Source organism: Gobius niger (assembly GCF_951799975.1).
Source record: "Gobius niger genome assembly, chromosome: 6".
In the NCBI taxonomy this organism is placed as follows: domain Eukaryota; kingdom Metazoa; phylum Chordata; class Actinopteri; order Gobiiformes; family Gobiidae; genus Gobius; species Gobius niger.
In genome coordinates, this window is record NC_136857.1 from 6095446 (window position 1) to 6109659 (window position 14214).

The 14214-nt window shown below is 40.3% G+C and overlaps 1 protein-coding gene across 5 annotated transcripts in view; it reads right to left on the reverse strand.

Moving 5' to 3' along the window:
- The window catches only part of LOC306963927 (ankyrin repeat and SAM domain-containing protein 1A), a 59501-nt gene that overhangs the window by 9251 nt on the left and 36036 nt on the right, over positions 1-14214 (reverse strand). For all 5 annotated transcript variants that reach the window (XM_079557692.1, XM_079557691.1, XM_079557695.1 and 2 more), the window contains exons 14-15: positions 7018-7087; positions 4731-4840 (exon numbers count right to left, since the gene is read on the reverse strand). In XM_079557692.1, the coding sequence (XP_079413818.1) occupies positions 4731-4840; positions 7018-7087 (180 nt within the window). The remainder of the gene's footprint in view (positions 1-4730; positions 4841-7017; positions 7088-14214) is intronic.

A 14214-nucleotide genomic window follows, 5' to 3' on the forward strand; every position in this document is an offset into this window, starting at 1 on the left:
TTATTGGGTTTTGAACTCGCTCTATTAAAGCTGTATTAGCCTGATGGGCAGCGGAGGAGCGAGACTAAATGCTCCTACACTGCATAAAATGAGTGTCCAAATGGGTCAAAATGACTTGAATTCAGAATGTTAAGGATAATGTGAGTAGTTCTGGTTATTTTTTATTGCAGTGGTTCTCAGACTTTACAAAACCAAGTACCACCTCATAAAAGATGTGTCCTTGAAAACACCATTAGGCCAAGATCAACATCCAATTAGAACTAAACAGGTTAAAAAATGGTCTAAATTGAACTAAATGATGTCTGAACTGGGTGTAAACCTTGTCTAGACCAGAAAAAAACACTTAATTCAAATGCATTACTTAACCATAAGAGTTTGTCTGATACAGTGTATGGCCACTGGTGTATTGCTTTTACTAACTTCTTTAGGAACAGATACATAACCATAGACATATGACACAAGGTCTTCCCAACTTTGAGTTATTTCAAGTGTAGTTTTCTCACAATATTATACAGTTGTCTTACTACAGTGTATAATGAAAATGAAATGTTTTATTAAAAAGAGCACTTGCTGTAAACTGTACAAAAGAATGACATTGATTTAGGCCTAATAAGTAAATACATTAATTTGCAGCTTAGACTTCATCCATAAACTTGGATAGTATTTCTACTATGTATAAAGTACTACAGGGGTTCTGCAGCCTGATGGAGCTGCCTCAGGGACAAACAGTGAAGGTTCAGGGCTAACGGCTGGATGTAACGCTCAAGGTAAAACGATGCTTACTCAACCATTCTACAATTTACACAGCAGGGCCATTTCTGCAAAGCAAAACGATCCGGTGTATAAATCTTTTTTTGTGGGTTTAAACATCTACTCTGACAAAGTTGCTCAGTCTTGGTATTTAGTAGAAATGATACTTTGAGACTTTAACACACAACAAAGAGCACAGAATGCTGTTGTAAAAACATTACTATAGCGCTCACAAACATGCACCTTTTGTTGTGTTATGGTAAGTATTTTTAAATTGTAACTTTACTAGAATGGTTTGCATTAGAGGCGTTATTAGAGGTGTATTTAAACTATATCCAAACTTCAGAGTATTAGTCACAATATGACCAATATAGCAATATTGGTGAGACAGACCTTTTGTAGAAATGCTACTTCTGGATCGCTGCAATACCAAATATCATTTATCAAGTATTGCAATATTTTCAATACTTGTGTTTGGAGGCATTTTTATAATGCACTGCTGTGTTTTCCATTAACAGCACTTTGTTACATTGTGTTAATGCACTTTTCAATCTTAACACTTCAATGAATGTCAAATGGCCTCTGATTTATAAACTATGGAGACGTGACTTTTTACTCATTTTAAGGTAAATATATTACTTCTCATAATGACTTACTGAAACGCTATCGGATTGGCCTCTGAATATTGTGATAGGTATCGGATCATGACAAAAGTGGATAGTTCCAGCACACTTAAGCTGTGCCTCATGCTTAAATGTACTTAAATGCAGCCTTCTTGAGCCATGGATGCTTAATACAGATTACATTGCTATGAAGATGGGAGCAAATTAACTTTCTAATATCTGAAAAAAAAATTACTGTGCTCTCATAGCGTCATTTAAGCCCCACAGAAACATGACAGTGACAAGTCAGAGGGGGAATTTGAGATTATCTGGCTTTACACAGAGGCTCGAGAAGTTTGACATCAACATGCATTACATATACATATACCAGTGGTGCACTATAAAGCATTTGGTTTTGCGCATAGACAAGCGTAGCCCCATCGTATATATGCTCTCCTCAGTCCACTTATTATTAAAAAGCTGTCCTCTCTTCACCCTATCCATATAAGCCTCAGGGGTCCCCGTAGTTTAAAAATCCAGGCCATAGTTTGCGGGGCACTGATCATTGCTTCTAACTTTCCGAAAGACCTTTATCAGTACTTTTAATTAGACGATTGTAGTATAGGCCGCACGAGGACCTCAGAGAAACCTGTGACAATGATGAAGTTTAGAATGCAATTAGTCCAGAGCCAATGTTTTGTGGCTTGACATCAGTACAATTAACCCAGGAGTGTGCGGTCCTCAGATCAATTTTTGTTGGCCCTCTTCCAGTTTAGACTAGAAACCCTGAGAAAGTTCAAGTTGTCGTTAATGGTGCCAGTGTTTTGTAGATAATCCACAGTGCTATATGTTGTATAAAACTAGTACAGTAATAGTAGTTTTCAGGTGACACGAGTTCGGGATGGAATGTTATAAAGTTACTGTTACCATGGAAATCCGCCATGTTTAAGGGTACAAGCAAACATTTTCCATAGACTAAAAACAGCATAAAAGGTGGAGGAAAAGTAAGTATTTTACCTTTTACCCCAATGGGAAAATCAATAGATACTATGTATTTACAATTGATGAGCTTTTGCAGCCATTTGTTTATCTACAGGCAGGACACACTGTCAGCTTCATGGATCTGGGAAAGTCCTGCAAGTTTTATCGAATCACAAGTGATAGATGTTGACCAATCAGAACTGTGGAGCCTCTGATCTCAGATTCAGCTGCAACAGATTCCATAAAGCAGATTCTAAAGTGGTTAGATAGACACCGTGTGACTCCATCCTGGACTTTATTTTAGTCACGTGGCTGTCCCCCAGAGATACTCTGAATGTTGGGGAAACTCCTCCAGAAGAGGGCGCTGTCCACATAAAACCAAATATTTTTGAAAGTGGATTACTGTGTATTGAGCAACATTATGCTGCTTGACAGTCTAAAAGCAACACGACACCCTTCACTCACCTTTTTAGCAGTTTCAAATATAAAAATTGCAAATCTAATCGCAATTGCAATATTTGTCAGAAATATCTGACAAATATATCAAATATATCAAAATCATGCCGTCCTAATCTGGTAAATAGCCAAGTACAACAGAGGATTTAAATATACAAGCATGTGGAGTTACTGGCCTGGGCAAGTACTTTCACACATGCATTCAAACTAACAGTATCACAAATAACAACAATAACAATTGATTTTTTTTTCTTTCGATTTAGGCCCACCACTACATTTTTCATCCCCATTAGGAATAATGTCTGCATTTGATTTGACCCACCCTTCAGTGTTGCTGGGGGAAACCCTTCTATAGATTATGTTTTTTGTGTGTGTTTTTTTAGGTTAGTGGGGTGAAACTGTGTACAGGGAGGAAACCCAGGGATAACATGCAAACTCCCAAGACCAAGACCCCACACGGTCTGTAACAAAACCCCTGACCTACTGGCTATAACTGCTCTGGCACCGTGCTACTGAAATACGTCACTACTCAGACTCTACCATGTTTGATCAAACGGTGCATGTCACCAACAGTGTAGTTCAGTAAACGCCCGGTGCACAATCAGTCCACTAGTACTCAATAGAAATAATCTAATTTGTTTTGTAAGAGCCATGTCTATGCTAAAGTGCCTCAACTCCACTCACTGACTGGCACTATTGATCCACAGAGGAGCTGCGGGGAGGCACTCATCACAGCAGTTTGTCCGGCCGAGTAAACATGCTTTAATTAGTGACCGCGCTGAGAGCTGGCCTCCGCTCACATGCAACTGGGCGCACATTCAGAGGAGGGACTGGTATTGTTTGGAGGAGGGCTGTACAATATACAGTATTACTGAATTTCACAAACTGCAAAGGAAGATGCCATCTTGAGCCCATGATAAAGCTAATTAAAGAAAAATAACAATTTATTGAAAACGAACTAACCATATTAAAGTTCGAATGGCAAGCTATTTTTCAAAGTCAAGTTTCTTCAGAAAGTCCTGTATTAGAGGAAGTTATGAGGTCTCCAAGCTGTTAAAAGATAGAAACACACCCAGCTCTCTGCTTTGAAGTATCGCAGACTGAAAGACAGTAGGAAGATTAAGGCTCAAGATCGACTTCAATGGTTTCACAGCAGTTGCAGAGTCAGAGAGAGAGGCGAAAATACACAAAGTGTGGTTACATAAAGTGGATTAGAAACTTTCTGCAGGTATTATTGAGGCTCATATCACTCACATACAGCTGCCTCAGCTGCTATAGAAGGAGAGTCTGGGAAGTCTTTACATTCAGGATTATTTCTTGGTTTGCCAAAGAATTCAAGGACCTTTGTTTAGTATGAGAAGATTAAGAGAATATTGAGTTCACACAAAATGTAAACCTACACCCGAGACTGTATGACTCGTTTTTAGCCATTTTCATGTCTATTGAACGTCCCATTAGATGAGAACATATCCATGTGAGAAAGAACAGACTGTAACACAGTAAATACTGTAACATTGGCTTGTGATAGAGGCTTCATCTCAGATGTGCCTGAGACCTCGAGCTCCTGCTGAGCCTCTCCTCTCTTTCCATCAGGCCTCATCACTGACAAAACCAATGCAGCAGAATCATGACGTCTGTACTGAGCTGGAGAAAGCTTTGCTTGTAACAAAATCTCTGTGCTCACTGATATGTTCATTACTGCCTATATCGGATGTGGACACTGGTCTAATGTAAGAGAGCCTCTCTATCTGGAGACATACAGTCTGCTGATGGCAGGGTAATCATGTATTGATTATTGTATAAGTGGAAAAGTTTTAACGATCTAAAACTATTACATGTCACATTCTGTATACGCTGATCAAGAGATACAATGCGATTTCTGTCAATATTTTTCACTAAACATGGGAGTAGAATATTTTCGTAGTAAGGTAAAGGACTCACCATGTAGTGCAGGTCATCGAAACCATTAAGAAGGAGTTTGCTCTCGTACTGGGGCAGCCCCACGTGCTCCAGCCAGTCGCCCACTGGCTGCTCCAGGAGGCGGCCTGCACCTGTGGACAAGGGGAAGCGCTTGAGCAGAGAGAAGCCTTTGAGGCGATAACAGCGGCACTCGGACGACGAGATGTGGCATTGCCACATCATTCTCGGCCAGCAGAGCCGAGCACAGCAGAAAGGCAACGCAGACAGCGTGACTGAGGGGCAGCTCCGCGGGACAGCGGAGGCTGAGCAGAGCCACTCAAAAGTCTAACTCAAACAAAAGAGAGTGCTCACACTGTTCTGTGTCCCACTAACACATGGTGTTCCCTGTTGTAAACATGCCTCTGAACAGCTGTAAACTTTTACAGAACTTGTCTCTGAAAGCTGCGACAGTAACAGCCAGTGGTACAGAGAGATGTTTGACTAAAGCACTGGGCGAAGCACACCAAAGACTGAGAAAGAGAACCAACAACTGAACATTCATCTATTGTAACAAAATTTACAAGTCACAAACATCGCAGCTCCATGTCCAAGTCTTTTCAGCCATTATGTTATAAAAAATGCAATGTCAAAATTTCTACTAGAATTCTGTCACTGAAAGGAAAAGTAATCCACGATGTATTTCTCCGAACAGGTAATCCGGCTTGAGAAGTAACGAGTTCCCAAATCAAACACAGCATCCCCCTTTTATCCCAGATTTCTGCTTTAGTTCTTGTCCAAACGCTTCTTGTGTCCAGCCATTCCTTCAGGAAAACAGAGACCCACAGCAGCAGGGATGCAGTAGTGCCCTTCTATTGTCCTGACGGCTCATAATTCTGCTGCCTGCATCCCCCTCTCCTCCCTCTCCTCCCTCTCCGCTCCTCGCCCTCTCTCCCTCTCTCTCTCTCTCTCCCCACTCCACTACATCCTCTGCCTCTCTATGACACTGCAGGTGGCTGCTCTTTCAGCTTTAAGTCATTACGGCATTAACGTCATGAGTATATATGCATCTTAACTTGTCTTCATTATAAACCTTCAATTAATCACGGGGTCTTAACGTCACCATAGAAATGTTGTCTTGGCTATAAGTTAAACTAGACCAATACAACCACTAAAAACTGCAGTGGTCTCAGCTTTCCTAAAGCTACAAAGCCCAGCGAGCTCATCCCCTGACATACATCGTAGTAAATATTTAAACAGTTTGCTCCATTGCAGGGTTTAACAAACCAGAACAAAGTAACACCACTTCTGCTGCAAAGTTTCATTAAATGTACAAGCAGCCTATAGGCAAAGAAAAAAATCAATAACATAACACTCTTAAAATGAATAATAAATAAATTAGAGAGTAACTTCAAAGACCAAAATAACAAATGTATATTTATTTATTCTGGAGGTGAATCTTAGCAGTGACCAGGAAACTACAATAACGGCTATTACGTTTATCTTTTATATTGTCTTCTAAAATTAACATAACACAATAGACATTTTAAACACTGCCAGTCGCATGAATATGGGAGAAGACTGAAACATTTACTTAAAGCAGAACTAAGTAACTCATGCCCCTAGAGGCCATAAGTGCCACTGCAGGTGTCGTAGCATGTTTTTTTTTTCTCATTAATTGTCCGTGAGAGTAAATACTACGCTGACAGAAAAGACAAAGGGAGAGAGGAATATTGTACATTGTGCCATGATCCAAATTACACAATGGAGATAAAATTTCTTCACTCAAACTTGGCTGTAGATACTGTTAAAGTGGCGCTAAAGCTAGCCCACAGTTAGCTTTGCCTGTTAGCCTGTTAGCTTGCAAGCATGGTTTTCTGGCCAGAGGCGGAGGAACCGGGGGAGATAAAAGACCCCCCAATCATCCCTTTAACACTTGTATTACCCCCAGAGGGACTACAAAAAGTTACTTAGTACTGCTTTAATCCAACTGAAACAGGTTCGTCTTTAATTTGCAAAGTCTACCACAGAGGAAAAGGTGGAGGAAACATTACTGAATGATTTTGGAAAAGCAAATGCTACAAAATTATAAATGCAAGAAGATTTGAGACACTGTATCTTGTTTCAGTTCATTGTGCATTTTGAGGAGATCTGAACAACAAGGCTGGCTAGTTTTATACACAGCACACAAAACCAACAATTGGGATAATGTGTTTCGACCCCTGCAAATGATATCATATTATAGACATACCAGTAGCCACTGATGTCACCGCTGAAATGGCAACTTAAATTTTTTTTAATCAATTCAAAGCGTAGAGGGAGTATACTGTACCTGGTGTGGCGTACTGCTGATCTCTGGAAAAATCAATGCCTGCACCAATCAGTGTCATGATTTTCTCGATCTGTGGAGAGAGAGAGAGGAAGGGGAGTGAGAGACCTGCACAAAATGTCCTGATGTGACCTCCACCATTGACAAGAAAACACCCCCCGAAACTCTGAAGAAACCATAATGCAACCATGGTTTCGCAAGCAAAGAGCCGTATCATGCTAAAGAAAATGTTTAACCACTTTCACCTGCAAAAAAGTAACCTATATATCTTTATAATGCAAGAAAGAAGAACGCATATTGATGCTGCTAGCGTCAACCCAAGGCATTAGTAAACGTAAAGTAAATAGGATGCTTATAATAGATTGGGGAGAATGGACACAATTTACAAACAAATATTTCCAAGCTTTGTCCAGCTGCAGGATATTCAAATATGTCAGGCAGACTCAGGAGTGATCATTTTATTTCATTTGGGTGTGATATGAAAGAACATTTCCAATTTTAAACTTGTCAAGTCTTTAATGCACTGATGTTAGGACTGCAGCAGTTTGCATAATAAGATTGACAGGGGGGTGTTTTACTTGTCAGCTACTGTCAATAGCAGACTGTGGCAATATGCAACTTTGTTTTGCAAAGGCATTTTGGCATAATATGGAAGAAAATATGCTTAGTTTATGGGCTTGTTTGTTGTACTGGGGAATTTATTTGTGCGGCGCAATGTATGTAAACCCACATCCATCACCAAAATGAATTGCTGTCAGTAGTAATCCTCAGGGAGAAATGAATAATCGTCGTTGTGATTATTTCATTTGTGAGAAGAGTGGCTCCCATCAACCGAAAAGTGCAAAAAAAAAGAGAAGTGAACCGGGCGCTCTTACACTGTCAACAGAATCAGGGCTTCCTGGTTGTGTGGTGAGAGATGCGATCTGTGTCTGCAGAGATACAATCCGTAGACATGCGATCATATTCACAAGATACAGATCAAATCAAAATGTCAATGCGCTTCATTTAGATCACGGCTGTCTGAAAGAAAACGCTCCACGCTCCGAAAGTGGGGTGTTTCTTGCTCAATAATCTACATCCTGCTCCCATAAACCGTTGAGTATTATGAAAGAGGCTTCCATCTAAAAAGCGGAGAGGGGGTGTGTGTGCAACTAGTCGGGGATCATGCTGCTGTGAAGTGGTGGTGTAAGCCAGCAGTCGGCTCGGGGCAGAGTACAGACTAGAAATTGGCAGAAACTGTTTTTTAAGCATAAATGTCACAGAGCACAGTTCTTGGATGGATAAACAAAAGGTATGGTTGTATAAATCTAGCTACACCATTTAGTCTTGAAATGTTTCCTTCCCCTAAATGTTGAATAAATAATAGCATCTGGCACAAATGAGATTTGAGCGCAGCAACTGTGAAAAGAAGGTTATTTTAGTGAAAGCGCGAGGAGAATAATATATCCTTATCGCAAAGCCTCACACACGGCGCGGCGGCCCGGTCCCTTGAGGTAAAATACATCTACGCCGGGCTTTGTGGCGGTGGAGTAAACCTAGCGAGGCTTAAAAACAAGTGGAGAAAGTGGGGTTTGTTTTTGTGCTTCGGGAGGGGAGTCGATAACAGAGCCTGGAGATGGAGAGTGGTCCATTGTGTGAGGTGTACAAAGAGAGAGGGCAGAAGCCGCAACAGAGGTGGAGGTCAACAGCCGGCGAGCCAGCGGTGACCAGAGATGCCTGGAGTTAGATTAAAGCATCTCAGTTGCCACTAACGTCATCTACTCTAAAGGAGGGACACATATGCTTTACCGTGAGAATTTTGCATTGGTATTCAACAGGTTAAAGTAACACAGCTTTAAGCAAACAAAAAGGCTGGATTTGCTCCACGACTGGCACGGAGAGAAGTTTTTACATGGAATATTTGGGCACGTCAAGTCGAAATCAGTCCAAGTGAAGGTGTATTGACTTTGAAATCACACCGGACAGGAGCGTTTCCCAGCATTTAGCCGCCATGCTGTAACAAGATGTCTAAGTTCAGTGCTATTTTCTAAAAGGAAGGGTCCGGGGCTGAGAAAGAACATTGTGAGCGCGCTAAAAGGCAGCTGCCAGTTCTTGTTGTGCGTGAAATAAAGGCTGCTGCGGAGAGAGTGTGCCCGAGCCCCGTGGCCTCAAATCAGCAGCTGGCACCGTCACAAGAGCGGCATGAAAAAAAAACAACACAGGGCTCTATTGAATGGAATCAAGGGGACACCGATGCGCTGGCATATACAAAGAGGCAGCCAAGTCTTCAATGCCACCCTGCCTATAGGACAAAGCACTGTCAGCATCAGCCAGATATAGTCTAAAAAAAAGTTGCTCAACAAAAATGAAATGTATCTACACAAACAGCTTTCTACATAGTGAACAAAGAACGAGTCAAGGGGTATTACTAAGAAGTGGCTGGTCTCCCTCTGCCCCATGCGGCTCCGACCTGCTGTGACAGAGAAAAGCTTGCCGCTGTCGTCAAAATGAATTCAAAGCCAAAGTTTGGTTTGATCTGTTCAGAGCAAAAACGTCTTCCCTCCGAGTCGCAAATAAAAGAGCTTCTAATACGAGCAACACAAAGAGGCAACAGAGAAATGTATAATGTTTCATGCTGGGCTTACAAGGTTAAAGGATGTGCTTGCCAAATGAAGGCATTCGATCAGTGGTTCTTGAACTTCACACGCCAACAACATATTTGACTTTTTAAGTAACACCAAGACCAAATCAAGATCCGGACTAAACCAGGTTTCAAAAACAATAGACCTATATATGGGCAAACAATGACTAAACTGCAGTTGTAAACCAGGGAAAGACCTAGACTTATAGCAAAACTAGAGCACAAAATACATCGGTATAATGAAGTCTGAAATTGCTGATAACCCTAACCATGAGTACGTAACATATTTGTCTTTGCAATTTTCTAAACTAATTTAAGACTTAACAGAAGCAAGAGTAAAAATGCACCTGAACCAGAAGTAAATCTATTTAAACAAGTATAAACTAAGGGTAAACCAGGAATGAATCCACTCATGACAAAACCATGACCGCCATAAGCAGCAGGCAAACCAAAGTGTGAGAACGCCTGCATTAGATTAAACTCTATAAATACCAAAAAGCCTTTTGCGGAAGTTTCCAATTAGAGGAAATGCGAGAGAATTCTTTGTTATTTGATTCGTTCTTGAAAGGTTTACACAAGATTAATGAGCCTGCAGAATGTAGGAGAATCAATACTTACAAAAGCTGGCTTCATGCCGCCCCGGTGCTGAAGTGCTTATTGAAAATGAAGTTTAAAAGTGTAAGAGTATAGTTCGAGTCTGTCTTTCCATGTGGAGCTCAGCACAACAATGTTTCCCCCCTCGATTGTCATCTTCAGTCTGATCCCCAGCACCAATACCAGCGGCCCATATTAGCATAGGGCTTTTTTACACTCCACCGCACACCCCACTCGCCGAGAGCTGCTTAAATAGAGGGATGCATAGGCCAAGACCTCATGCAAGTCAAATGTATTTGTCTCAAAACTAGAGGAAGTCTATGCCGGGTTCGGGTGAGAAAGGGAAGACAGACAGGAGCCGGGGAAGACTGTGAGAACTTGGAGAAAAGAGGAACGTTTTTTCCTTTTTTTTTGTACAGTTGGGTTTAGTGTTAGGATCCAATTGCCAAATGCTGTCACGACTCAACAGAGTGTTTCCAATTGACTAGTCAATGTGACATGTTTCCCCTCCTTTCTGTAGGGGAAAGGATGTCGAAACTATGCCCCGAGGGTCAAATGCAGCCCTCAGATCAGTTTTTCATTGGCCCTCGAGCCCTCGAGGTGGTACTTTTCACTACAGCTTTCTATGGTATCCTGAGCTCAATAATCAACACAGCCTGGCATTAGGAATAAAAGCTTAAATGAGGGTGTGACGATCAAACGATTTACTTCATTAACCATCAATCTGTGTGTGTATATACATATATATATTATTTATTTCATTCATTTAAAAGCCGATGCAACAGCAGCATTTAGCATGAATGAAAATTAGCAGAAAGAAGTAAAAACGTATAATGTCTGCCCCCTATCAACACATAATCATTTACAGTTCATTTGGGCGTCGGATGCAGCCGTCTTATCAATTTCAAGACATCAAAACACAAAAACATAAATAAACTTGTTGATCTGCTGCTCTGCAGTGTGATATTTCTGTAACATTGATAATTTAACATACGTCTTAAACACATAAATGGACATGGAAGTTCTAATTTTTCAATGAAGACTGAACCAGACCTTTGATTGAGATACTTTCCTTTACAGCCGATTGAATCCTGGGTTTTGTAAAAACCTAAGTTTTAGTTCATATCAACTTTTTCTTTTGGTGAATCCATTTTGCTATTTTTTTTGCTTACCGTTGTTTGGTAAGCACTATGATACATACATCAGACTTGTGTTACAGTTTGTCTATGTTTATGTATCTGTGCCTATCAAATAAACCAAATAAACAAATAAATAACAAACTTTACAGATGAGCTTTATACATGGTGGAAGGTTATACTCTACTAATTCAGTTTACTCGTTTAGTTGTATAGATATAGGATTAGTTGGGTCTCTGTATCCACTTCCACTGGGGACTCTAATAACTCTTTTCTGTAAAAGAAAAATGTGATTATGTTATTGGCCCAAAATGAACTCAAGGAACTCTGCTGTAGATGCCAAACCACATTTGGTCCTTAATCACACTTATAAAGACATGAGCCTTTAAAACACTTTAAAGGGACTAGATGCAAGTTTGTCATTTTATACTCGCTACTGCCACCTCAGGTCTTATGCGTAACTGCAGGTTCTATATTAAGCTCGTGCATGACGGCACTTCGGACCCGAGTGACAGTGCAGGATTTTAGAGGCAGTTGTGGTGAATAGGTCTGGGCTCATTCTACACATTAGGACATTACTGGAACATGTAGAGGGCGGAAGATACTTCATTTTTAAACTCCGTACAGTCCCGTAACAAGAGCATGAGGGTACAATTGTTTTTGTGTCCTGAAGTAGAACTGGTCTTCAGATGTGATTGAAAGAATGATTGCTTTTTCATGAATTTGTAAAAAAAAAATGATATAGCCTACTTTTGGAAGTATATCATCAGTCTGTCCCAGTTTCTTCTTTTTTAGCTTAAGACTGTATCTTCAGCGCATTGTCCATGATCAAATTAATTCAAATAAATTCTAAGGGTAGATTTATCGCATTGTGTTACCTTTCTTGTCACAGGAGTGCAAGAAAGACTGATCAATCAACAGACTGAGAACTAAAAGCAGATTTCAATTTTGCACAACTTCATTAAAGAGAGTGCCCTCTCTGTTTCACCCAATCAAACTTTAACTACTCGTCCTCTCACAGCTCTCATTCGCTATTCACTTCAGCAGCAGCGTGAACATTTCCATTTTAACTCAGAGCACTCTTATTTAATCTCAGGAGAGAATAAAGAAGGCTCGTGGCAGTACAATACTTTCTATCGGATGTCCGTAGGAATATATAGAAGAAAAGGAGGATTGGAAAAAGGAGAAGGAGTCCTTTCATGGATGAATAAGTATTAAAGGTGTAGTATGGCGGTTGTTCAGTAAATGACACCAGCCGGGAGAAAGTGCTCATAAATAACTTGAGTGTTGAAAACCAACCACGACTTTCCAAAACTCGACACAGGTTTTCTAAGGAGAAAGACTAAAGTGGCTACAAAAAGTGAAATAAACATGTTTGTCAATACCCACACTGCTTCTTTTGGGTGGAGTTTTCACATTTAACAGGAAAGCGTTGGCCGCCAGAGCTGAGCTAATATTTTCAAACTGCCAATTTGCCGTTGAGGTCATACAACTGTAAATTCTACAATAACAATACTCATGCATGAATATTTGATGAAGTGTGCCGTCTCGAGTTCAGCCCAGGACACTGACTTTGCAACGAGCTCAAGACAAATCCGAAGTGTGTTCAGAACCGCACCGAACTCCGTGAATAAAAGGGAATTTGTGAAGATGTGCGAGCAGAACTGGACCAGTCAAACTGTACACAAGCTCAAGCATAACTTTGGCTAAAACTGTGGAGGAAAAGCTAAATAGCCCAAAAATAGTTAGTCAGTTTTATATGTTGATCACAATGATGAACATTCAGGGAAAATGTCCAAAGATGATTTTTCTGACATGATATGTGATTTGTTTTGAAGCAGCACTACGTAACTTGTTCACCTTAATAAATCTTTTTTTTTTCGTAGTCGCTCTGTGGTTAATGAGGTGATTGGGGGTCTTTCATCTCCCCCTGGTGTCTCTGGCCAGAAAACCATAATTGCAATTTTCCCTGCCACCGGGTCGGAGGCCCCAATAGACACTAATAGAATAACGAAGAAGAAGCCAACAGGCTAACAGGTGAGCGCCACTTAAACAGTATTTACAGCCAAGTTTGAGGGAAAAAAATTATCTCATTTGTGTAATTGGATGTACAATATCCCTCTCTCCCTTTGCCTTTTCTGTCAGCATAGTATTTACTCTCTAGGACAATTAATGAGTAAAAAACTGCAACATGCTACGACGCTCATGGCCTCTAGAGGCATGAAAATCAAAATGAGAATAGTTTTTATTACTTAGTAATGGTAAACTCATAAAGTAATACAAGAATCACATGCTAGTAGAGTTTAAACTATAAGGTTAAGTTTTATAAGACTCCACAAATTATTTTTTCTTCGCTGAGGATATGTCGCTCATCAGGGTAATTTCAGAAATAAGCAACAATAATGATAATAATAATATTTTCACTGCAATATTGAAAGCAGTTGTTGAATATAACATTATTTTCTCATTTCACGCGCTCTATAATACATCCCTATGAGGAGGCCATACTTTTACACCGTTTGCAAACAGTGAGTTGAAATGGCTGTTTGCTCATCTTCTTCAGAGCCTTGCGCTGTCGTCTGAAGCTTCAGTGAGAAGAGGAGACAATAGCTGAAATCTGCCATTTGTTTGCCGTTTCCAAATACCAAACTCTCTTCAACTGCTCTCGCTCTCAATCCTTTGATTTCCCTAATCTCCCCTCAGTTCTGCTCTATTCAACTGTTTATCTACAACCTAGACAAAGCACCAAAGGCCTGACTGGGATATTATTCATCTTCTAATGCAAGTAAAAAAGAAATCTAATAAAAGTCAGACATTTGAAGTAGAACTAGACATTTTTTTATGCTGAAA